Raw genomic sequence first — 25,993 nt, forward strand, 5'->3', positions numbered from 1 at the left:
AGAACTTCCGCAAATTACAAGCAAGCAGCAAAAGCAAAAAAAAGAAACGTGTGAAGTTGCATTATTAATTTCATGTCGTGATGCAGGCAAGTTTCCCCTCATCCATCCATCCATCCATCTCGCCATTGCCTAGAGCCTGAGAGGGGGGAACGCGTGGCAGTGCTCTTTCGTGCTTCCTCGTTGAGCTACACTACGTTGGATCTTCAAACCTACTGGCAGATTCCGCCCCCGAGGGGCGGAGGACGACATGGTGGTCGCCGTACGTTGGGGGATCGGCATTTCCTATCGCTGTCATACTCTAATCGTTAACTTGGAGGATTACGGTTATGAGTGATCCCTCTCACACCGAGTACTATCACTGATCCAGTCACCAATCTAACTACTCCGCAAATTTAATCATTCCCGGGGCAGCTTCTCGACCGCCTTGACGTTTCCAGGGTCCATAGCTAGTAGACAGAGTTGTTTTGATGGGGTGCTTGGTCGAGATCATTGGAGATCATCCCCCTCCAGAATACCACACCATCACCATGAACATCCAACAATGACTTCAGGATCAGCAGTTCAAAAACAGCCAAGTGAAAGCCGGCACCTCACAAACATGTGAAACTCAGATATACAGCAAGACTAAAACATGCAAGATGACAGAGGAATCACCTTGATTGGCATCACGAAATAGACGTGAAGCTGGGCGACTCTGACGTGCAGGGTCCTCTCGGGTTACCATATCCGGGAAATGTGATATGCGACAGAAAAAAAAAAGAAAACAAGTTGATGGAGGGGGGCTTGAAGGCTGCCCGCCGCTTTGTCTTTGGGACGCCTCCCCCGCCCGCTCTAACGAATGCGACACACGGTATACCAAAAGCAGGTGCTATTTCTTTCCTTTTGGCCGGCAGAGGAAAGGAAAAAAAGAAAAGAAAAGGGAAAGAGGACCCTGATCGACGCCTTTTCCCCCTCCAGTCTTACTGTGTGGTGGAGTTGCATTAGGGGAGAAGAAGTAACAAAAGCATAATAAGAAGATGATAAGTAAGCACTTCAATTATATATACGCACACGCCCCCCTTCAATCGGAGGGGTGATCAAGCCACCGACTGTTTTGGCTGTTTAAGTAGTTCCTCCGTAGTTGGCAATAATGATTATTTTTCCGCTACTTTTCATCGTTGGTGCCAGCGGGATCTAGTCTAGTTTACAAGTTCGACTCCGGAGAATCTTTTTTTTCGTTTCTTTTCTCGCCACAATTGGACCGGGTCGGTAATTTGTGTTGTAAAGAGGGGGGTTGTCGAACAAGGAAAACCAGGTCTCTGGAGAGCTAACTAGCGGGGTGACTACGGAGAGTACTGTACAGTAGTAGATCTACCCATGGAAGAACTTTTTTTCTTTTTCTTTTTCTTTTTTGTCCCTTTTTTCCCCCTTTCTTCCTTTTTTTCATCTCATGTTTTTTAAGAATGATATGATTGTTTTGTTGGGGGAGCTAACGGTGGATAGGACCTTCAAGATTCACTAGGATAGCTATGGTAATTTTGTTGTCTTTACTCTGTTCCCTTTGCCGTCCTTTTCTCATCTCTAGTTCGGCCGCAAAGCTACGGCAGCCAAGTAAGCTCGAGTACATGTGGAGGTCGGCCGGTCCAAGCGACAATAATATGTATAAAATATATAAACAAAAAATAAAAACCTAGACTACTTTGAGTAAGCAAAGCTAACTACCTAGCTCCTTGGTGCCAAGCGCATCCTTTTTTTCCCACCTCCCGCTTCCAAAAAGGCGGTATAGCAAGCGTGCTTGAGCCATCGTCCAGTGACAGCGGTGGCTTGATCACTAATTCTACTGCACAGTTTAAAAAAAAATAGTAGAGACCCAGGGTGGCTTACTTGACTTATGCTGTGTGATTGCCAGAGGATAATAAACATTGTTGTGTACGAGTAGAGAAGAGGAAAAAGAAGAAAAGAAAAATATCAGAGCACGCACCAGAACATAGAGAGGGCGAAAAAAGAAAAAAAAGTTCGGACTTGCGAGTCGTCTTCTTTACCTAAAACTGTGTTATTATCAGATGGTCGGAGACGCCGTTATGGCCGTCTTCCCCAGACGAAAAGGAAGAAAAAGAAATCCGCAGCTGAGACCGTGGCCGCACGATTGAGACGGATCAAAAAGAGGTCTTCGGACGAAAGCGAAGCCGCAACCAAGTTCCCAACCAAGTTAGTAAGCTATCAAAGACATACGATGGACAAGGTAGTAGAAACTCAAGGGTCTTGGCTTTGTTTGTTGTCGTGAATGGAATTGACTTTTTATTTTGTTTTTGCTTTGGTTCATTCTATTTTTCCCCGCACGTCTTCTTTTTTTTTTTCCTCCTTCTTTGTTGACACCGGTTCCCATGCAATGTAATGTACACCTTATGCTATTCAGTGACAAAGTCCGACGCCGTGACCACCACCATCGGCCTACGGATATTAGTTTGGCGTTTGCTTCTGGTTATCATAAAACCCCTGCAAACGCCACACAAGGAGACGGAGAGAAACCAACTGCACGCATCTCGAAGAAGGGGGGTGCGAAATAGATTAAACAGCCATCTATCGCACGATCCGGGTTTCGACTGAACAATGAGGTCTTTAGTTGGGATACAGAATTGAGGAAACCGGCATGTCGCTTTAGGCCTAGGAAACAAATGAATTGAAAACTCAAAAAGTCATCTTCAATATATGGAATGCTACTTGAAACTGCCTTCCATCAATACTGCTGTGCTCCGTTGTGGACCGTCTTTAATTTGATTGGGGAATTCCAATCCTCCAGGCAGACACTCGTTGTTTATTCGTACAGCAAGCCCGCATGCAGCAAAACGCGTAAAAGACCAAAACCTACTTTCGAGTACTACGAATATACGACACAGTTCACTTTTCACCAACCCACCAGAACCAATAACAGAACCTCCTTATTCTTATTTACGGAATAGCAATACGGTCTTTTAGTCAACCCCGGAAATCATGATTGGTTTCGACCGGCCTTTTGCCCATCAATCAATGGCTTATCGGGGTGGGATTCGAGGTCTCAACGGGCGATGATAACAGCAACTAGACAGGGTTAGAAGAAGAAGCAAAAAGTGCCAAGGCCGATGGGTAAAAGTTTTCTTTCTGTCATCACGAATGGAGCTGAAGTTAGATGCGTGATGCATAGGGAGACAAAAAAAAAATTAATTAATACAAAGAGGCGAAAGAAATATAGCGAATAACAAAGAAAAAAAGGTAGCACCGAGTAAATCTCTGCAGCGTCGCAGCGCATATGCAAAGTCCAGGGTCTCACTATGTACGTTGGTAGTAAAAATAGAGGGGCAACGGCCAATCGCCTTGGCGGTGATGATGGTCCGTCGAATGATGAGTGCGGCGCACTTTTCTTCCCCCCTGCTAGGTCGGCATGCAGTGAGATCGAAAACAAAGCACACCAACAAATGTTTTTGGGTGATTGGCTTCTGGGCCCCGTTGGACGAATTGGCATCAAAAAGAAAAGCAAACACACTATTACGCCCCAAAGCGTAGCATTTTGAGCTAGAGCAGTGTCGCGAGGAAGAGCGACGAATGATGTTCCCCCCCACCTCTCTCACACGTACGTCGAACCAAGCCCAGCGCAGTAAAACAGCTGCATTATGCGCTGCAAGTCTTCACACATCTACCTACCTATCTGCACATAGTAGATTAGATTAATGTCTAACTTACTGCGTAGGACCCATGAAGTGGTTTTCCATCAAGGTTGCATCGTCTTGGCTGCAGGTTTTTGTGTCCAGGGCAGCGATGTTGCCGATTTAGAAAAATATAACAAATAAATAATTATAATAACAGACAAATAAGCAAAAAAAAGAAAAAGGTTTCTTGAATCGTTTAGTGTCGACCCCTATTCATGAATGGTAAGGTTGGTTCCTTTTTGTCATGTCGTTCTGTCGTCCTTTTGTCTTATTTTGAATTTTGATATCTTTTGTCTTACGTTACAGGATTTCAACAACCGTCCGGGTTCTCTTCGGTTATCATGGATATCAGGGACAGGGTCTCGGAGGAGGGGGGCGCGCGCGCGTGCGCCAGAAACACGACAGCGTCAAGTCAAGCCACGTCCCACGCCCCATGGGAACAGCGCCGCAGCACCGGGCGTAAAGAAAGAATTTCCCCACCTCCCTCAAAAGATTTTTTTGGTTCTCCATGGGCAGGCAGCTGGGGGAGGGGGGAGAAAATGTAGCAAATCTAAAGTTCTAGATCTAGACCAGTACCCAATTTTTTTTTTGTCTTCTTTGCATTCGTTTCTCCTCCCCCTATCTACGTACGCGGTGGAGCGATTAGCTGTTTATTAATATAATGTCCAAAAACGATCTCTAGGGGACGGACCCCTTCATTGCTCCACCGCCATCTCCTTACCTTTTTTTTTTTTTTTGCGATACTTCCAATGATTGGGTAAAAGTTCCCGCGACAAGGCTGTGTGGAACTCTTTTTTTCTATCGTGATTGGATTTGCACACCTTGACACACACCACACACATACATACCACGTACATACAACGCACTGTCGATCCTTTTATTCACGTCTCCCTTTTCCTTACTCGAAAGCACCGAAGAACAGGCCTTGCAGGGTCCCTGCCCGGACCCCTCCCCCTTTGTCCCCTATCTCTTTTTTTTTCTCGTTCTCTTTCGCCGCGGGCAGGCGGCCAAGGCTCTCGGCACATAAAATGATGTGGTTGGATGACGAACTTGCGTCTTTCCCCTCTTCAATGGCAAGGTGGCTGCACGTTTCAAGCAGGAAGCTGAACAATGGCTTTATTTTGTTTTTATTCTTTATTTTCTTTCTGCATAGACACCCTTCTACCAGTCTAGCTAGCTAGGAAGGGAAGGAAACGGGAGAGTAGCGAGTCCAATGATTAAATTGAATACGACTTCTATATGACTCTTTGGGACGACACCGGAAAAGGGGGGAGGGGGGGTGTGTACTATCAACAGCAGCTTTGTTGGGCGAGTGCGACTGCACTGTACAGTATGAACGGCGATGTGCAAATCTTTTGACGTTCGTGGTTTGACTCTTAATCTTTTTTATTATTATTTTTCTATCTCTTGGCATGCGCCGTATTTTTGGCATGTATGGACCGCCGGCCTTTTTTTTTTTTTTTTTTCCTCTTCATTGCCTTGCTAAATTCTGACTCGCATTTTTCATGTCGCAACGTTGGACATGTCGGGAGTTGAAAAGTATGGATATTACTAGCATGTCAAGACGCAAAAAGAAAACCCGGTCCTTATTTTGATGCCGATCCCCGTCAAGGGTCTGGTGTCAGGGCCGCGTATTGGAAGATCGCTGCGTGGGTAATAGTCGGGGATGTTTGTTGGATTTTATTTTGGACCAAAACCTGGGCAAGATTCGTCGGATCTATCTGATCAACAAGAGATAAAAAAGAGAGAAAAAGAAAAGAAACGCGGGGCCCGACGACTAAAAAGATTGGCAAGCTTCCGGGGTGCATATCCCTTTAGTATATCAGCCCGTGTAACAAAAACTCAGAATTTGCTCAGCAGGACTCGCGCGACTCAAGGTTGATAGATGGGTTTCTCGAACATCACGAAGCCAGATGTGGTCAAAACTTGATTTTTTTTGCCATGTTTGCAAAAGAGACGACAAGGTGCAAGATGGCTAGGTAGGCTAATATAATAGAGTAGAGGGGTAAATGCAAGCTAAAAAGTTTCCAACCTTCAACATTATGTTATGACACCCCAGCAGAGTCTGTCTTGTCCTGCGCCTGGGCCGGTCTCGCAACGATTGCCACCCACTCCGCAACGCAATCTTAGAGATTGGCGATCCTTCTCCGCTCATGGAATGATGCTATCTCCGGCCATTATTTCGAAGATGAAAAATCGATTGGCGGGGAGGCCAACGTAATTTTTGCTACTAAGGTTTGAAAGAACACGCAACACAAAAACGGGGTAGTGGGCGTGTCGTCTTACTCGCTGGCCTGAGAGGGGCTTTAGGTACTTTTCTCAGGAAGGCAGGGGGAACATGATGATGTGCGTAAACAAACTAGCCAAACGTCCGGGGTGAGAAGTCCAAGCCCGGTCTTTCCGAAGCAGTTTAAAAAAAAAAATACGGGTGGAGAGGTCGGCGCTATCAACGGCGACGGCATATTCCCCCCGGCTTGGGAGCTCCACTGTGAGCGAAATCGAACGAGATCTAGGGTCTTTTTTTTTTGGTTTTCAGGGCTCCCCATCGATTCTCTTTTTGGCAGGTTTATTGGCGGCTGAAGCCCCTCGGTGTGTAAAAGACGCATTACCTAACCGTAAACCCATGAGAACCAGTTTTTTTGTTATCATGTTTCGTTTCGGCGTCAACATAATTTGCACACAGTAGCTTGCGCCGGGGATGGACTGTTGTGAGGGGGCGGGCTAGCGTTCGTTGGTCTTTTTGTTTCTCACAGGCGGGACAATATGCACACTCCATCACCCGCCTTTTTCTCCAGACTTCACACTGCTTCTCTCGATGCAGCTAGGTTCCCCAGAAAGGTTAGTCTTGAGGGGAAAATGTGCGGTTGATAGACCACAGATCTGGTCCAGCCAAGGCAACGACGACCATGTCGCCACAAGTCGGTGTCAACTATGATGGTGGCACATCAACCGTTGCGGTGAAGTTCGGCAGGCTGAGTTAACGTGGTCTAGCTGCACCAGACTATCGAGAGGGGGGAGAAGAGGCGGTCTTCGGTCTTTTTCACCCTTACCAACACCGGGTTTTTTTTTTCTTTTTTTGGTTTTTTTTCCTTCCTCGGCGTCTTGGGGTCTTTAGTCTTCACACGTTGCGTGGCGCTTATTAGTGGCATTCATTAATGCTGCCCAGACACCATCGCTTTTGCCGCTCCGCCTTCCTTTGGAGTGCGGCTTAGACAGATCTTCATTATACGGCCTTTTGAACACGGAGCTGCCAGTCTTTTGGGCGGTAAGATTGCACAACGTAGTTTGCCAGAAACATGCAGTTCGTTTCTTAAGGATTGCCCGGAACAGCAGATCTCCGCTTCGAAACTCGGTAAATCTCGTTTCGATAGTCATTATCCAAGGGTGGCAAAGAACATCCTTCATACAAGAACTACCTGATACATGTGTCAATATAATCTGTACCATGAATTTGTAAGGAATGGTAAGTAGAAGTTGGTGGTTTGGCTCAAAGTGGCAACTTTGCGAGTCTTGATATTTAGTTGATGCATATCATATCCTTATAATTGGCGTCAACTGGTATAAAACGGTAGAAATAGGCTATTATTACACGTGCAGCACAAACACATACACCTGGGGTTTGAATGTTCAATATCACTTTATGCGAAACCATGTTATGAGATAATAAGGCAGTGGCAAATGAGTGTGTCATGAGCTTTTCTCTTTCCAAGATTTTGAGACTGCAGTCTGCAAGACCAAGTGCTCCTGCCAGCTACATATCGAGAAGTCACAGCATTCGAGCGAGTGTCATGACAGAGTCAGCCAAGGTGCCTGTTCGACGTCGCACATGTGACCTGCATAGTATCATGTTACAGGAACTAGGGTATGAAGAAGACAAGTCAAAGGGAGCAATAGTCTCGTATTATTCATCCCAGTCACTCGGCATGCATATGCGGTCACCAGTCGCGGGGTCCGCGAATGGCATGACATGAAGTTGTGTCTCCCGCTGTGTTTGTATCACCAACGGCGCTCCCGCCGACATATAGGAGCAAAGCGGCGACCTGCTCAACCCGCCATTAGAAATTAGAGGGAGAGTGATTTGGTGTAGCCCGATCAAGTCCTCCCCGGCCTTAATCAGTCAGGGACCTGACTAGAGACACTTGAAGCGTTTCACTGGGAATGTATAGCACAACAGTCACTACAAGCAGCCACTCCGTTGTGGAAAGTAAAGAGCACGCTGGTGGCAGTGAAAGGAGACGGAGTGGCACTTGCATTTAGACGAACATTGGCCCAAAAAGCAATTAAGAAATGGGAGGTAACCAGTACAGCACCGATAGACATAAAAAGATGCTACTTAGTTTCAGACACGGACCTACCTTTGCCACTTTCAGCTACTGTACGCATTAACCATTCCAGCAAATTCGATGCAGCACCGGAGAGGCAGAATGGGTTGGCCGAAGAGGCGAAGGCAACACTTGTGCAGGTCCGACACCGGAACGGCCGAGACGTCCGGAGTGTCAGTCGGTGGTGGCCGGAGGACTTGGCCCGGCATTTCGTTTTCATTATACTACTTATTATTATTATTAAGCATTATAGTGGTCCATTGTCCAAAAGAAGGTCCTGGTACTTGCGCAACGCTGAGAAAAGGGGGAAAAAGAAAAAAAAAACCTAAAGAAAGTGCCAACGCTCAAATGTACATACTCCGTACTCCAAAGTTGAATACTTGGGATCGACCAGGAGGCCACTCCCATTGGTCAAGCCTGCAGAAAAGAAGCCTTGTAATCAAGGACAGGACGAAAAGAGCGACGTGGATTGCGAGGTAAGTGGCGTGACGGAAGACGTGATTGGTCATGCAGCAAGTTTCTACACTGGCCTGGGGGGGGTTTTTTTTTTGTTTTTTTTTTTTTTTTTTGAGGGGCCAGTATTGTCGACACACTCGGTGCTGCTCTATCAGCTACGGAGTAACTTGACCGTCTCACCGCTCCGTGGCAGGGGAAATATCACAAAGTTTAAAAAAGTTAGGATGGCTCGGGCAATACTAGGCCTCCGGTAGCGCGACAGTTGTCAGCAGAAATATTTATATTTACTGGTAAAACACCAACCACTACCGGTGAAACTACTATTAGCAACAGTTAGGTACCGTACCCGTAGTTTGGAAGAGGCGGGGTAGAGGACGAAGTTGAGCAAAGAAACCCCGAGATGTTCCAACCTAGTGGGCGCCGGGAGCAACCAAACGTCAAAGGTACAGATTGATCAAATTGGTAATGCCAGCAAATGCACATACAAACAAGCACACAGACAACACAATACACACACACACACACACACACACACACACACACACACATTATAACACACCCTGCCAGCAGGACTTGCCAGCAGGAGCACAAAATAATGCCCAGTGCGAGCTTTGGCACTTGCCAATTGTGCAGATTTAATGACTGCCCGCTGTTATTGCTGTGATCAGCAGTCGATGACAGACAAGATCAGGTGGTCCAAGTCGACTGCGAGCAATGGAAAAATTCCAAGTTGCTCGTTGGTTCGTCCTTACATTTACTTGCCTCTGTTTTTGGCTTGGTCGGCGTCTGTGCATTAGCCTCGTACCACCAACCCCAACCAACCGACCAACCAACCAGAAGAAGCTTTTGGTGAGGTCGGAATTCTTTTTTTTTTTTTTTTTTTTTTTTTTTTTTTTTCTGGTTGCTGACACCGACAAGTCTGTGCGCCACACCAAACCGTTCGATCAGCCAAGAGCCGGGGCCTTGGGGGGAGTGTGTATTGACGTCTGGGAAATTTGAAGCGGATGGCGGTCCTTGACCAAAATAAAATCAAGATGCGGGAAGAAGGGAAAAGAAGAAATCAAGAAACCAAGGATGGCTACGTAAACCCGAGATTACAGCCAGAATAAGGCTGATGGAGTTGAATGCGCGACCGTAGCGCCGGCGCAACCAAACGAGTAATTGACCAAAAAAAGTAAAGAAAATTCCCCAAAGGAGCCAAGGGAGTGAAACCATCTCGGTGTGGATCGTCTCGGTGAACGGTGGAGACAAATGTTCGAGGTTCTGAAATCCAAATTTCCCACGCCGCAGGGAAGCAAAACCTTCCTGATTTAGTCGTGGTCGAGAGGGACGCGGCGTTCGCGTCTGTCGCAAATTGTCGACTCCAGGTCAAGACGAAACTTGTTGACTTGACCTTGGTATTGACCACGTACCACCGACCGTACGGCTTACGATATCCAAATAAGCCCAGCGGGAAGCTTTGAGAGATCGGATTACACCTCTACCTCTTTTTTGATTGATTCATCGCTTTTTTGTTTTCCTCCCAACTTTTTTTTTTACCACGCTACGATGGACGGACGCAGGAACATGGCGCAGCAAAGGTCCGTTATCAAAAAAGGCTGCATTGTGCGTTACCGTGTCGGGCGGCTCGCGAAGCAATCGGAAACCACAGACGTGAGCCGAGACCTAGGTATCGTAAATATCGTGAGATCGTTTCATATGACATCACTACCAAGAAAGTTCGATGGCTTTATTTCTTTTGTTCGCGTGGCATGTTGAAACCAATAAGCCCAGGGTTGGAAGTATCACCCCAGCGTCTCAATGAACGATAATAAAGACCAGGGCAGAGTGGAAAAAATCAATACCTGAGACAATTCGGTGGCAGCCAACCGTGCCTCTGCTGGAAAAACAAGCGGGAATTTGCTGGGATGGGACAGGCTAGCACGAACGAGTCGCCGTGCCGAAATTATTTTGTCATGGGGCAAACACACGCGCGGAGTAATAGTTAAATAATACAATGCCGCGTCGCTGCCGCTTTTAGAATAATAAATAGGAAGAAAAAAATTGTACATCGTAGCGATAATCGCAATTGGCAAACCCTGCAGCGCATCCATAGGATCCAGTATCAAATTTGCGGAATATTTGGTAGGGAAATTCCACGAGATCGACCCCCTTGCACGACCAGCTTGTTACTGTGTACTGTAAATAAAACGCTATAATACGCACCCTTGGCACCAGACGTGTTAATACTTCGGTGCTGATGCTGTACAGTACAGCAAAGAGGCTGCACGTTGGTCCAGGTGTCGACCAACTTCTTCCCACACTGAGCCGCCCGAGCGGGCTTGGAGCCGACAGGGGCCCTTGTTCGACAGGGGAGAAAATCAGGCCAGGCAAGGCAGCTGTGAGCTCCGACTTTTGGAGGAGCAAGAAAAAAAAAAAAAAAAGAAAAAGAAAAAGAAGAAAAGGCCGATGCGCCACTTCAGCCTCGATTGCGCTAAGAAACAAACAGCGGTACGTCATGGCGCTAGCTGCGTTGCTTCTCCGCAACTCTCCCGCGCAGCGCATTACCATAACTTGTACGAAAACGCGTGCCGTAAGCCGTCCCCAGAGAGTTCGACGCCGTCGAGCCTTTTCTACTGTGTGGGCGATATTACATCTGACCGGCAAGCCCTTGGCCCTGCCATTTCTTCTTGAAAGAAAAGGAAATATTTGCCAAGTGATTCCTACTCTCTTGGAAACGTTTGTGGCTGATGACCAAATCCCGACACCGACGACTTGGGCGCACATTATATTTTTTTGTTCCATAAAATAGCAAAACAAGCAACGTGGATATCAGATTAAAAACCAAAAAAGACAAGTAGTTCGTCCCCGCACTTGCATTCCACGATGTAAATATAGTGAGAGTGGACATGGAGAAAAAAAAAAAAAAAAAACCACAGCACAAAACTCCGCCATCTCCGCGTTTCGTCTTTGACCTACGCGGGGCGCATATACTGTGCTTTTTGCAGCAAGCAAGGCCCCCTTGGCAGATCATAGCAGGCCACTAAAAATCGTCTGAAGTGTACACCTTTACCCTACAAACGGAGCCCGCAAATACAGTAATAAGTGTAAATGACAAACAGTCGCGTATTGTTTTGAGGTCCCCCCACAGCTGAGCAACGGTTCCGACGCTGGGCGTTTAAGTGATTGTCTCGGCCCGGGGTAACTAACTGCAAATAGAGAAATCCACTGCGGAGTCAGTAATTCGTTTGGTATTTGGTCGACTGTTTTTCGACAACTCAAGCCGCCAGCACAAAGTCTAGACCTATTTTCTCCTAGTACTGTAGGGGCTTGGTATTCCTGAAGAAGTTGCACGAAACAAGCTGTCTTTTTTGTTATCTCAAGCAATGATAGACGGTGCATACAGCCAAGCCAAAAGGCAAGATGGAGACCAAGGAAGACTGCACGCTAACATCCCGGACCAAACCAAGATGGGAAGCAGCCGCGTAGATCAGCGGGGATTATCAACGTCGATTGGGCTAGAACCTGCGTCGCCCACTCACACCACACCATTACATTGCAGCGGATGCTACACCGAGGCGAATGAGATTGCGACGACACCATTTCTTTCTCCTTGTACGAAGCAGAAGGTCGTGATATCAGAAATAAGTCCTGTCCGTGAAGGTGGGAAAATCGCCCATCTCAACCCGTAGATCTTGACGGACTTTTTAAACCCTGGAAACAATGCGGGAGTCCCTGATCAACAGGTAAAGGTCCCTTCGTGCTTGATGTTGGAGACAAAAGGTACTAAGCTGGTTCTATCTGCCGACCCGACACCCTGCGTAAATGGATTTTTGAGATGCAATGTTGACAGATAGTGTCAAAAAATTGGTTTCGAGAAAGCAACTTGCATTTTAAACGCTTTTTTCGGATCCGAGTCCGGGGTGCCCACACTTGCGAAGCGGTCAAGCTAGCTCCGGCTGCCTTGCGTCAACAACTTGGTCAGGACGCCCTCCAAGTCGCCCTATCGGAGGGCTTGGAGTTCGCTTTTGAGATTCCAATGCCCGCCCTTTTGCCAAAAAAAAATCAGAATAACAATGTGGTAGCACGACATCATTTCATTCCGGTTTCCTACAGTTCACATGACCCTCCGTGCCGTGATTGGTAAGACCTTTTCGCTTACAATTCGTTGCATCCTGTGCCGCCGCCTTTTTCGATGTGAAAAATCTGACTTTTGAAGCACCGTAGGTAAGCCGTCATAGCCGTGGAATCGTTGTGCCAAGCCAAACAGCTGAGATATTTTGAATGAAACGATTGGTCTTTTGCGGCAGTATGCCTAGTATGGTAATTGTGAGGAGAAAAAACAAAATAGAACTCGTGTGGGCATTTTGTGCCCTACCACCTTCCCTTCCAATGATGGTAAACCGACCGCATTTCCCCAGTTGCAGTTACGTGCATTTTTCCCTGCTGCCACATATGCAGGCCCAGCTACTACCGCGTTGTGGGCACAGTGCTTTTGTGGATTCCATGGCGGCCCATCACGATGGCGAGACCAGAGGAGAGTCAAGAGAAAATTACAAGATTGCCAAGGAGGATTCTGTGACTGACATTTTCCCCCTTCGATATCAGATGTGCATGGATGCATAAGCACGGTGGTGGAGAGTAATCTGGAAACGAGAGTCACCGTCGCAGCGATTAGATAGATGGGGCCGTTCGTCCAATTTTCTTCCTTTCGTGTCGAATGGCAGCCACAGCTAAGGCTGATGGCCCCACAAACGACGGTGGTTGGTCAATTGACTGGATGATGAGCTGACCTTTCAAGCTCAATACTATTTTTCATTTCATCCTGTTACATAGGGGAAGCTAGGAGGTAGGCAAACATTTTTCAATAACCCCGCCGCGGGGAAAACAATCCCAGTAGGAACATGGTTAGAATCGCACGATCTCCCGACGGTGGAAACGCTCCGGTCTGTGACATGGATGGTAGGTATTGTAAGGGAGAGGAGGGAGGAAAAAAAAAAGATCAGCGCATTTTGTGCTCGGAAGAGTATGGCAACTTCCAGATGAAAGACTTTGACATCCATTCAAGCCATTGCACTTAATTTTGCCAATTTCTGGGGGAGTGACAAGCCCAGCGGCACAGTGCTTTTTTTCTCAATTTGACAGCGGAACGCACAGCCTTGGCCTGAGCGTGGGGGAGGCTTTGTATACTAGAAATAGCTGCTAGCGAGGTTGTTGCTTACAGAGGCAGGGGAATGTCCAATTACACTGCGCCTCAAACTGGCCGCCGCCAAAGGCCGCCCAAAGGCCGCGTCAAACGTTGCCAAGTTGAAGGCTTACTGCTCCTGCTATACGAAAGAATAGTAATACGTCTTTTTAAATCTTTAAACTATGAAGCGCCGTGGGTCTTTGCAGATGATGGGGGCGTGAACGAATAAAGAACAAAGTAAAACAAAGAATAGCAGAAGCAAAACGGCGGTCGAGAGGCCGTCCATTAAATCATGTTCCAGCAGTTGCGCATATCAGCCGCACAGTGCTCAATACCTGGGTTCTGGTGTCTCGATAGAAACTGTTCGGGTAGACCATCAATGTCTCACCCGAAAAAAACCTGGAACTACAAAGTATAAGATTTATTTTTGTGGCAATTTCTTTTCTACAGGTAGCGCCCATAAACGCGATGGCGGCATAAAGGTTGCTGGCGGGCATTGCTCCGGATTCGGGCCAGGAAATAGACAAAAAATAAGAATCAAGAAGTAAGAAATGCCCTAGTCTCATCCATACAACGATTCAAGGTTTTGCAGGTACTTGCTGGGGGTACTCCGTACAATACCACGTACATGGTACATACCTTATGAAATGATCCAATTGAAAGCGTTCCCCTGCCTGTCATAAATAAATGCCGCTGCCGTGCCTGTGCGCAAGGTTACCAGACAAATCGAAATTGAGGCTGACGAACAAAAAATAAATAAAAAATAATAATAAGGTCGTCATCTCCGAATCGCATGTGGTAACAAGTTACTGTAGCAGTTTTGAACCCGGGCCAAGGTCTGATATCTCGAAATAAGCTCAAGTCTACACGAGTCAGAATCTCACGTCAACCGGTGTCGGGAGCGGCGTTCCGGTGGGCGGCCAAGGAAGTAGGCGGGCCTCTCCATTGCGAGCGGAGACTTTTTGTCAATCAGTTCTCACACTGCCGGCGATCAAACCTTGCGAGGAAAGGGGAAAGAATTGAAAAAAAAAAAAAAAACATCCACACATACGGAGTACCTACCACGTAATACTCACACCCGAGCACCAGGAGCGGAGCGAAAGCCAACAAAACGTAGAAGTGAGTGAAAAAAAGCCAACAACCAACGCAAGCCAGGCTTGACGCAACCACAATATGGAACTCTGTACGAGCACGCCACATGGGCGGTGGGTGGTGTTCCCATAAGCTTGAGGCAATTATTATGAACGACGCCCCCAGCTAGAGCAAGCCACACCGTTGTCGGACTTTCTTTGTCTTTTTTTATAATTAGTCTTTTCTTTTTTTTTTTTTTTTTTTTTTTTTTTTTTTTTTTTCTTTTCCTTTTGCGCTGACCATGAGCGACTGTGAAAGCCACACTTTTCAAGGTGGCTGCTATGGATGTCAATTAGACTGCAGCAGCCATCAGGTAGCTAAGCAGATAGAAAGAGAGAGGGCAGAAAAAAAAGATAAGATAGGGCGCGTTTGTATTTTTTCCCTCTCTATTTTTGCTCCTTTTGTGGCTTAAAGCTTTTAGAAGCGCACGGTCTATTAAACACAGTCGCGACCTGGCGTTTAGACCGTGTAGCCAATCAAGCGAAGGAGGCCGGGGGCAGGCGATCCATGGATGGGATGCGTCTAAAGATAACGAGATAAAAACGCGGTGAGCTCGCCTAATAGGATAGACAAAAGGCCTTACGGACCATAATTAAACCTGAATGGAAGTAAGGTTTACAAGATCCCGGTCTGCTGGGTTGTCACACGAATGCAAGCTGAGTGACGGACGAAAGCCTTCTGCATTCTACTGTCTACTGTCTGGAAGATAGGGGGCGGATTACGCGGGGAACCCGTGTAGAGGAACAGATAGAGATACCTAGATGCATGAACGTTAATAGTATGCGCTGTAAATTCTACGAGGTTGCCCGCTGCTTCCGGTCAGGAAGACGTGATGGCACCCTTAAGGGATTAAGCAACACCATGCTGGCAGTAGTGCTACTTGACCGATGTTTTGCCGCGCTGGCCGGTGTTTTCCCACTGCGTCGGCCCCAAAAATCGGGCCACTTGAGGCTGTTTTCAGAAAAGTATACATACAGCAAAAGAGGAGGATCAAGGTGTGATTCATTTGATGACAAACTATCGCAAAATCTACTAATACTCCCTCCCCTGCATTGAGGCTGTTCGGGGATTCTAGACGTGGGCCTGTGGGTAGGCTGTCAAAGTGCAAAATTTTCTTCGTGATGGGCAAATCATTTGTGGGCCAGGATCTTGGTAGAACCTACCACACTCAATATGGTCTATCCATGTTGCCCTCCCATCCACGATACGCCGCTAGACCGTGCCATCCGAAAGACAAGATAAGGAAAAAAAGGAAGGCAAAAAGAAATACGGCCGGCGGACGGGCGTGTGCAGGCTGGTTGGATTACTTAATAGATACAACCAAAGTCATCCATCATTTTACTTACCAACGCGGTCCATCGGATAGAAAGAACACAGACAGACGTCGCTTAAAGGAAAACTCTTGTTCTATTAAAAGGTCAACAATTTTTTTTTTTCCTCCCTTGAATTACAAATTTTCGCTGGGGATTCCGCCACCATGATACGAATGCATGCAGGCCGAGATCCAACAGAAACATCGAATGAACCGATTGAGTGAGTAAGCCGTTCAAAGGATCCTTGCCTGGCGATTCAAGACATGTCCCCCCTCTGGCTGGTCTGTTTGGACATGGCTTGGCTCGCTCCAATCAAGAATAGGAATGGTCTCCCCGCCGTCGTTGGAAATTGGAACTCCGGGATTAGGGATAACTGGCGTGTTTTTATCTTCTCAATGCCCTGTCTCCGCTGAACAAAGCTCACCCTGCGCCAAACCATCTTTCTCCGAGTCTCAGTCCAGATAGGCGGGCATAATGCAGTACCGTAGAAAAAAGGCAATAAAACGGGGTTTGGGGGCAAGCGATAGAGCGACGATAGGCCAGTATCTGCATTAGCACGTACAGTGCAGTCGTTATCTGGATGGACGAACGCGGGGTTGGGGGAGGGACTATTGCGAATGATTAGCAATTGGCCACACTCAAAGTTTTTACAGCAAATTCCTCTGCAGAGCGGGATTCGTAAGAATATCTCGCCTGTGATGCAAACATTACGGTCATATCAGTAGATTTTGTGACACTTTCTAACTGTGCACGTACGGAGTCGGACCACTCCGCCAGTAGTGAACAGGTTTTGGTGACGACTGCAAAAATTCGCTGGGGCGCCGATGACCGGCAGCGAACCGTTTTTTTCTTCTTTTTCTTTTTCATTTTTGTTATTTTTTCTTCCCTTGTCGCTTGCGTCAATGGTCTCTACGTCATCGATTCTCAGCGCGCTAACAAATGTGACCCATTCGCTGCAGCCCCGGCAAAGTACCTGCACGGCATTTTCAACGCGAGATTCACAGTCATTTCCGACCTGCAGGAGACCTTGCTGGAATGTACCCATGTTTGGGGACCGAACAAGGCAGGTAGGCAGGCAACCTGCAGTGCAGAAAAGCCAACAAATTAAATAAAATAAAATAAATCTGAAAGACTGTGATACACTGCATGACGGCGCCGAGTGCGGCATTACACCCAAACACAAAAGCTGCTCACCGTTTTATCCTGCCATCAATTCCGGTTTAGTTTATTGAAAGCGATGCTTGTTAATTGCCCCGGCTCGGGATGCCGTTTCAAGACCCCAAAGCCACTGAAGTTGGCGCTGGTTCTGCCCCATGAACCACTTTCGAATCCCTTCGGATTCTGGATTCCGCCACAGGGTGCTGCTTCACGGGCCTGCTACTGGTCAGCCACGTATTTGCATGGTAGTGATAGTAGAAAGAATTCGCAATGGGCACCCCCGGCATCGTGACTGTGGAGACGGGAACTCGAGCCTCAAGCTTGAGATTATTCCCCCGGACGGGACGAAGTGGGCGGTTTCAGAGCTTTGAGACCAAAGGTAACTAACTGACAGAGTTGAGGACCTTGAGATGTCTGAGAGTTGCCAGGTCTTTCACTCTGTTAGGGATATTTGTTTATTATTTTTCCTTGGTTTGGCTACAATGCGGCTTCTCCAAGAACAAGAAACAACACAATTGTTGGTCTCATCCAACATTCAAGTAGCTTCCTGTTTCCGTATATCGACACAATGTTTTGAGTTTTTCCAACCACACATTTTAACCAAAGTCTGAATTGCGACGCTGGGTCTGTTTGGTTATGCTTAAGCACTATTTCTGAGCTCCGAAACCGAACACCTGTATTGATTGATACACGGTGATTAGGACGGTGCCAGTGTAAACCAAAGTTCAGTTCTTTACCCAAAACCTTGAAAGTAACCCGTAGATATTGCTCCGAAGCACCATTGGCCTGAGACCCATCCAGTAAAACCGGACAAAGATGCCAACGCACTTCCGATCTATCCGTGTCTGTATATTGAGAGAAGGCAAAAGGCGTCTTTCGTTGCATTTTGACACTTTAAAACTTGGTAGATAGAAGTCACACATCTTGAATTATTTTATTTATTTTTTTGGGTTTTAATTTTAATTTTATTTTCTGCTTAATTGATCTGTTTTTCCTTTTTCAGTTCAACTCGCCGCAGCTTTGCAGCTTGCGCTTCGCACACTTTCTTGCCGCCGCTCGTTGCTGTCTCAGACTGCCAAAGTCCCACCCCAGCCTCAGTGGGAGCTATGGTGCGCTGCCCAGGTTCACCCTGCAAAGATGGTGCTCGCATTACTGTAAATGTGGGCCCCTGGAGAAGAGCAGATCCCCAACCAAAAACAAAAACCCCACCCCACAGACTACGATGACACAGTGCGAGGCTTAGCAGCCACTTGCGCTATTGCCACACCCCTCGAGGCCTGGATCGCTCATTCCCGGTCGTTGCTCTTACTTGGACTAGGTTGTGTCCCAGACCATCAAAAACACCAAATGGCCCGCTTCCCGGTTCCCATCCGCACAAACCTTTTTAACATTCCTTCTTCTCCCCATCCCACATCAGAGGTCTACTTTTACAGTAGTACATCATTTCTCGAGGTTGCTCTGTTGTGGTTACTGTCTCCGCAACGACAACCCAACTCACCAAAAGTGGCTGATAAGTAGAGCTGGTTAGCAGACTGTATTCGACAGCGGTCGCGCCGGTTCAAAGGACAGACAAAGGGGATCCACGCAGAACGAAACGGAGGAAGCTGACGACAGCCTGGACCTTTCCTGCCCTCGACAGATCCTCCCGCCCACGACTTCACCCAGTACATAAGAGGCTTCATTCGATTGACTGCCATTTACAAAGTCGCATTCTACTGCAGTTCTTTGCAGTTTTTCTCTTCTCGACTCGACGGCCTCACTCTTGTAGCGGCCTCAGTCTTCCTACGGGTTCTTCGGAATTTGCTCTGTTGCTGGAATATTGCCAGAGCGATCCGAAGTCTCCTTCTTTGTCGTTGCCCAGTAAGTGCCAGACGCATTCCAGTCCCAGCCGACTGGTGATCACGGGGCAACTGCAAGGCAACACAGTTGTCTCGCACCCATGGCTTCAACTTCACGTCGACGCCCGCTTCCCTGTTACGATATCTCTTTCCCTGGCCGATTCGATCTCAAATTGTCTACCACCGATTTCTCGCATCAAAGTGCTGGATCTGATTATCTCCATCCTCCTAACGAACCGACCAACACTACCTATTCGCCATGGCCGTCGTCATCCGTGCAGATAAAAGCCGAAGAGCGTTTACTAACCATCTGTGTTGTACCTCCTGCAGATTCTCCGAAATCAACTGAAGAGAAAAGCGCCGCAGGCACTCATCTTGATGCTTTCTTCGTAACGACGACAATCCCCCTCCCCCTACCCCACTCACGGCATCCTACTACCGCAGCAGCTTTATATACACTCTCGATTCGCGGCACACCAGTCGCGGGAATGCCTTACACACCTCCCACCCACCGCTCTCCCGCATCCTCCCAGCCCTCATCTCCCGATGCTAGCCGCAGGTCGTCGATAGCAAGCGGGGGCGCCCGGCCGTCACTCCCACGATCGGCATCCTACCTGAGCAGACACCGTCGCACTCCGTCAGCCCCTACAGGACAAAATGGACACCCAACCCCCGAGTCAACATCAGAGGATCTCAAGGCGATGTTGGCGGGCAGCGTCAGGAAGTCGCCACCACCAGTGACAGATGGACTGGGCATGCCCAATGGTGCGATCCTTTCGCCGCCCGAATCGACGGCCAGTAGTGACGACGACGAGACACCTGAGGTCCGGGGAAGGACGCTAGAAAACCTGAAGGAGCTTCAGGCTGCCATAAGCCAGATCCCTCAGCATCGCGAGAGCTCTCCTACGAAATGTAGCAAACCAACTAATGTTACGGTGATCATTCCACCAACTCATCAGCCTCAGAGTAACCAGGGCTTCCACCACAGCTTTAGCACCGGCTCTCTGGAGAAGCTTGGCAAGAGAAACTCCCACTCTCGATCCAAGACTGAATCGAGTGTGCAATTGCAGGTAGACAACTCTACTACCGCTTCAGATGTGGACTCCGAGGAAGAGCTTCTGCTTAAGAAGCCGCAAATGGTCAGGAAGAAATCTGGAGAACTTGTCAGGCCCGCTCTTCGCCCTTCTTCGCGGAGACGCCCTTCCAGCATGCCAGGCACGCCGACATTTTCCAAGGCCGTCCATTTCGACTCGCATTTGGAGCATGTGCGGCACTTTTTGCAGGTTGATCGGCCTCTCGCTGTCAGCGCTGGGTCTTCGCCTGCCGATACTTACAACAGCGACAGCGAGTTCCCTTTCAACGCTAGTGAGGATCGGTCAGGCACCAGGTCTCCTCCCTACGAGTGGGAAATCATCGTCACGAATTTCCCTGTGGAGACCGCTGCCAGGAAGGCGTTGCCCCTGAGATTGGAGCGTGTGTGGCTCTCGTCGGATCAGAAGAGCCTGGTCGGATCGGTTGCCGTAGCCAACCTGGCATTCCAGAAGCACGTCACCTGTCGATTTACCTTTGACTACTGGAAGACGACATCCGAGGTAGCTGCTGAATTTTCAACCGAGATCCGGCCCAAAGAGAGCGACGTGGGCCACGACAGGTTCAACTTTAGCATCAAGCTCTCTGAGCTTGCCAACTTGGAGTCCAAGACTCTGTACTTCTGTGTCCGTTACAACGTTAATGGCCAGGAATACTGGGACAGCAACGGAGGTGCAAATTTCCAAGTTGACTTCCGCAAGAAGATGCTTCCCCAGATGGGCAAGCGTGGTTACCAAGGTGCATCGACTCGGTCGATTGGTGACCTTCCTCGTAGCAACCGTCGCAGCAATTCCTCGCTGGCTCCACGACCGAAGTCACTCCCAATCAGCAACGAGTTCGGTGAGAATGGTGCGTTTGACAAATCGCTCCAAGATTACTTGGGTGACGATGCTGGCCCGCTTCGCCTCAAAGGTGTCAAGTCGACGACAAGCCTTCCTAGCGATAACCTCACCGGGCGGCTTTCGGCGCCAAGCGGGCAGGCTTTTGCCAACCGGTACGATTTCGGTGCATCACTTAACACGGCCATCCAAGCAGCCAAGCAGACCTCGCCTCGTCCCAAGGGCGATGGCTTGTACATGAAGAGCAACACCCGAGGCAGCATCAAACCGGCACCGAGGCCTACTTTTGTCACTCCCCCTTCGGGCCCCCATACAAGCGGTGCCTCGCAGCCATCGACGCTGGGTTCTATGCCCAAGAAGGAGACTTCACAAGCCACTAACGAGCAAACGTCATCGGCCTTTTCGGCATCGCAAACAACCGCCCCGATCTTGGCATCCTCTTCATACGAGGAGTTAGTCAACAAGTACTGCTTTGTACGTACATGAGCAGTCCTCATCCTCATCACATCTCCAACATGCAATATCGTGTACCGCTCACCCAACCCTGTCAACTCACGCCACGAATCGACTCATACAACGCAAGACACATCCACTAATCATCACATTCATTTGCAGTTTGGCTCTAAGCAATCGAGCCCGCAGCTCAACGACGGCACCATGAAGGGCGGGCGTCTTGACGGCACTGGAGACGACTACTCGGTACGGTCAGCTCAGAGCTCCAACGAGTCCAGCTTAGTCTCGAGCCCGCTTCAAATGGCCAGCTTCAACCGAAGCCATGCCGTCAAAGCGCCTCAGAATGCCATCCGACGTGACCTCAATCCGTACTTTCCCAGCACGACCACCTTCGCCCTCGCCCCCTCTCCGGCGATGTCACCTCTGCAGCAATCGATCGAACGCAGCCCATCGCCATCGCAAAATCTAACGCAGCAATCGATTCAAACAAAGCTGTCCAGCAGGTCGACGTCGCCGGCATCCATGGCGGGAGGGTACCCTCAGTCCATGACCGGTACGTCGTCGCATAGCATGCAGTACCACCAGCATTTCCACGATCGGTTCCCATTTGGCGGAGCGGAGACTCACGCTGCGACAGCGATTAGGGGTTGATATACTGAAAGTTCTTTTGACACCTCCGGTAGAAGACCGTGGAGACGATCAATCAGCGCAGCTTCCAGGACGTCCAACACTTCGATTATCCAGGCAGAAAATGAATCGACCTTGACAAACAACAAACAATAACCTTTATATACAACTCAATAACAAAGTGCACAACGATTGCACATACATCTGACCGTCGTGCCTGGCTGCACCCAGGCTCGGCATATACAACCCTTTCAACAATAATCAAGCAACCTCACCGCATCAGAATGATTCGGTACAGGCTCTGCCTATACATGATCATCGTGTCATATCTCATATACTCAAAGACACGATCCGCCTTTGAGAGAAGGCAGTTTTATGCCGGCAAAAGAATGGCGTTATTTTAATGCATAATTTTCTATGTCGCTTTCTCTTTGTTTGCCGGCGTTTGTATCCTTTTATTTCCTTTCTCATGGTCTGCTTTTGATATCTATCGCATCAGAACACCACTCAGCTCAATCTGCTTTGTTAGTTCAGTCTTGGTGCTGCTTTTGTTTTATTGGCTTGCGAGGAGTTGACATCATTATGCCTTTCTTGGATTCTTTTATCAGCTGTCGTTTTACCTCGAGTTTCCTTTTTGGCTTTTGCTTTTAGTCTTCTGCATGGGATTTCACACTGCTCTGTTTACAGGGGCGCCTGAAAACCCAAGGCCAAAAAAGGGGTGGGTTTGCACTTTGGAGTTCCGGAGCCTTTTGATTTTTGTTTTCTAGGCCACAACAAATACTGTTCGTTGTCTATGGATGCGTAGTGATTGTCCGCAATGGGACGTGGATAGTATTGGTTCGACATGGGCTGGAGGGGAGGAAAATCATCTTGCTTGGTGTCATTACTCAAAGGACCTCTTAATTGAACGTCTTTTCCGTGTGACTCAAGGCTGATGAAATGGCAGAAGGCGGCAGACGAGTGGACGTTAAAAAGTCTTCGAGTGACGCCGTGCTGCGAATGTGCATTTACATTTTGTTTGCGCATTACAGCAGAGCAAGTTTATCCTTTTGTCAGTGTTTTGCGATAGTTAAGTTTAGGGTTGGGGAAAGACAAAAGAAACATCAGGCATATTTATACACCCAGCGTCTGCCTTCTCAAAGCTTTTTTCGGATCTTGAACTGTGATACATGCAAACTTTATGGTAAGTCAGTCAGTAAAGCAGGAAGGCGCGAAGAAAGCTCATCAGTTCCGGTTGTGGCCAAGGCAAGGTAGGTAGGGTAGGAGTAGGTGGGTATTCAGCTGCCTACTTAGAGTGAGGCAAAAACACTTCAACCTCTAACACACATGTCACGCGCACGCAAAGTAGATCTCCTTGCTTTATCGTGCATGAGTACGTCCTTCACTACTGCGTGCAGCTGGTAGAATCCACCTCACCGGAAGAATTTGCTACTGCACAGAAGCCAGTACTTCATTCTGTGTTAAAGGTGACTCAAAAGTCTGATCCCTTTGGCCCTCCCGGCTGCAGTGGCTAGAACCATTGACTCTGCCCACTGTGCCTGCGATCTCAAGCGCAGCCACCTGCACCGATATTCATTAGTAATGGCTCCTCCAAGCCCTAACTTCATATGACCGACCATTTTAGTGCGAAGACCCTTTGGCACCGAAAGTTACCCGCAAGACACCGGTGGATAGGGGCGAGCTATTCTTGGAGTAACATATAACAACGTCACTGGTACCCTGGTAAAGAAACCCCCGAGCCTTGACATAAAAGAAATACATTCAGCTTGGTAAGCAGTTGCGCTCAGCTTCTCACCCCTACCGGACGGCCACAGTCGGTAACTGGCACCAAAGTGAGAAGTTCAGCGAGATTTTCGCCTTCAACAGTGTTGGGCTGGTAGAGCTCAAGTGTCATGGCAACATGCAGGGCCACCTTTGAACCATTCAAAGAATAAATGACAATCAAGACCGCATGCTGACTGCTAGATAGGTAAGGGGGCTCGTTACAGGTGTTAAATAAACCAAATCCAACGGAGCCCATCGACTACGTTCCGGCCGACAGATAAAGTACGTATCTAAATCGGAGCCAGGAGGATAGGGGTCAGGCACAACGGTGTATTGCCTTCTTTTCAAAATTGTCCTTATTAATAGGGGCTTTATATATTTCGATGAGACCCCGGACGCTGTTGATGCTCTCTCGAGCAGCGTGAAGTTCATGGCGTTGGTGTTGGATTCATTTGCTTCGTATACCCGCCAGGCTGGGTTCTAGATGTTATGAGGCTTCGGTGAGACCCATAGCAGGTTGGCGTAGAGGCTGCTGGCACTCCATTGGTTCCGCCATAAAGCCTCATCCGGCATGGCTGGCTGGTTATTCGGCGGCCCCTCGGGGAAGATCTGATCCTCCGGCCACCCTTGGGGCACATTGACAGCCACGGTGCGCGACGGCTTGGAAGCGTCTGAGCAGGCTGGTATGAGATCCAAGATGGAGACTTCGACTACCGTCAGGAACTTTTCTTCCTCAATCCTCTGTGGATAACCCCAGCTGCGCTAATAATTGGCTCGATACATCCCACTGCGTCAAGGTGGTCGGGGACGTCAATACTTACAGCGGCTACACATGGTCAACCTCTTCCGTCTATACTATAACGTCATCTGACTACGTCAACCACACCGAAACTGTGCTGCCAAGTGCTACGCCTATAGTTGAGTTGGCGCTCACCCCTCGCCTTTCATTCCAAGGCTCAGGGATGCCTTGGGATCTCTAACCATCGAAGCGTCACCCCATAGATGGAACAGTCTGCTCAAACCTACATGCTAGGTTCCACCGAATCGATCAACAGTTGCGGCACTGTAACTACGGGGTCTGGGGCCGTTCTGGGGCAGTTCCTGCTGTTTGCAAGGGGCAAGCCGCTGACGACTCCCACCAGGATATCACCACTGCTATTAGTACAGGAGCGCTACAGGCAACATCTTTTAACCAACTAAATTATCAAAAGCTCCTGTGGTCTGACTCTCTAAGCCGATCTTCTTCCCCTCCCATCGGGCCCAACTACAAAGAGTCCTGGTCAGGATATAGCCTCTGTGTTGGCATTTAAACATCCACAGCTTTCGCGAACCTGGGTAACAGCGCCTTACTAAAATACAGTTTATAATTCGTGTCACCGCCGAGGTGATTGTAATGTCTGCCCGAGTGAAAGAGTACAGACCAAACGCCTTCTTCAGCCAGCTCAACGTATAGCTCCGCCACGATCGTAGTTGCGGGAGTTTCGGCCACGCCATTTCCGTCGCTCCAAGCCAGCATAAGGGTGACATGGCCGGGCGGTCACTGGTTGAAAATGCTTGCGAGCGACTTCCAGTCCACCGGGGTGAAAGTACCAAGTCGGGGATTTCACCCGGGTTCTCGGCAGCGCCCGCACTTTGTACCACCGCTTGAGATCCTCGACCGACGCGTTGATGATGGCCGGCTTCTCGACTCGGATTCATTCGAGCCTGTTGGCAATCTCGGGCGCGTCCAATCGGGATATGGACTCGCTGGCATTTTCCTCGGTCAAGAACTCCAGCGAATTCACCCAGCGTTGAACATGAACGAGAAGCAGCCGCATCGGTAGATAACCCAGCCCCATTTAACATTCTTGTCGGTGCCAAAAGACAGCATCGACTAAGTCTCCTTTTCGACGGAGACTCTACGCCAACCCCGTGGCCGTTAAGGGGTTGGGCTGGGCAACAGTCGACGAGATGAGACGGCGGATGAAGGTATATGGTGGGGTGGTCATGACCAGAGAGGCGAGCTAAGGGTAAAAAAATGGGAGAGAAGATGAATGCGACTGCTGTGGCAATTGATGATGCAGCTGCGTGATATGAGATGGACGTGGTTGTCCATTACCTGTAACGAAACACCTCTGTCACATGGCTTTCAGCTTCTTCAATCAGTGCAGCAGGCATGTATACCGGCGATAGTA

At 48.5% G+C, this 25,993-nt stretch overlaps 5 protein-coding genes across 5 annotated transcripts; 3 read left to right on the forward strand and 2 right to left on the reverse strand.

Moving 5' to 3' along the window:
• Nucleotides 1-8,013: 8,013 nt before the first annotated feature.
• PgNI_02047 (uncharacterized protein) lies at nucleotides 8,014-8,193 on the reverse strand (the record flags this gene model as incomplete). The annotated part of the gene is made up of 2 exons (XM_031122116.1): nucleotides 8,014-8,017; nucleotides 8,075-8,193. The coding sequence occupies 2 exons, from the start codon at nucleotides 8,191-8,193 to the stop codon at nucleotides 8,014-8,016; spliced, it is 123 nt and encodes a 40-aa protein (XP_030986097.1).
• Nucleotides 8,194-12,347: 4,154 nt separating this feature from the next.
• On the forward strand, nucleotides 12,348-12,673 carry PgNI_02048 (uncharacterized protein; the record flags this gene model as incomplete). The annotated part of the gene is made up of 2 exons (XM_031122117.1): nucleotides 12,348-12,562; nucleotides 12,647-12,673. Coding segments are annotated over 2 exons (219 nt in total), but the record flags the coding sequence as incomplete, so codon positions are not given.
• A 3,542-nt stretch (nucleotides 12,674-16,215) lies between these two features.
• On the forward strand, nucleotides 16,216-16,516 carry PgNI_02049 (uncharacterized protein; the record flags this gene model as incomplete). The annotated part of the gene is given in 2 exon segments (XM_031122118.1): nucleotides 16,216-16,271; nucleotides 16,291-16,516. The coding sequence occupies 2 exon segments, from the start codon at nucleotides 16,216-16,218 to the stop codon at nucleotides 16,514-16,516; spliced, it is 282 nt and encodes a 93-aa protein (XP_030986087.1).
• Nucleotides 16,517-18,572: 2,056 nt separating this feature from the next.
• PgNI_02050 (uncharacterized protein) lies at nucleotides 18,573-23,188 on the forward strand. Its single transcript, XM_031122119.1, has 3 exons — nucleotides 18,573-19,069; nucleotides 19,378-21,449; nucleotides 21,591-23,188. The coding sequence occupies exons 2-3, from the start codon at nucleotides 19,536-19,538 to the stop codon at nucleotides 22,077-22,079; spliced, it is 2,403 nt and encodes an 800-aa protein (XP_030987329.1). The 5' UTR covers nucleotides 18,573-19,069; nucleotides 19,378-19,535; the 3' UTR covers nucleotides 22,080-23,188.
• Nucleotides 23,189-24,299: 1,111 nt separating this feature from the next.
• On the reverse strand, nucleotides 24,300-24,803 carry PgNI_02051 (uncharacterized protein; the record flags this gene model as incomplete). The annotated part of the gene is made up of 2 exons (XM_031122120.1): nucleotides 24,300-24,576; nucleotides 24,754-24,803. 2 exons carry the CDS (start codon nucleotides 24,801-24,803, stop codon nucleotides 24,300-24,302), a joined length of 327 nt encoding a protein of 108 aa, XP_030987330.1.
• Nucleotides 24,804-25,993: the final 1,190 nt, after the last annotated feature.

Source organism: Pyricularia grisea (genome assembly GCF_004355905.1).
Source record: "Pyricularia grisea strain NI907 chromosome Unknown Pyricularia_grisea_NI907_Scaffold_1, whole genome shotgun sequence".
In the NCBI taxonomy this organism is placed as follows: Eukaryota; Fungi; Ascomycota; class Sordariomycetes; order Magnaporthales; family Pyriculariaceae; genus Pyricularia; species Pyricularia grisea.

Bases quoted from the DNA above. Each gene is read 5' to 3' on its own strand.
- PgNI_02050 (XM_031122119.1), top strand. From the start codon at position 19,536: ATGCCTTACACACCTCCCACCCACCGCTCTCCCGCATCCTCCCAGCCC. The intron at 21,450-21,590 runs GTACGTACATGA...ATTCATTTGCAG, and splicing joins TAGTCAACAAGTACTGCTTT to TTTGGCTCTAAGCAATCGAG.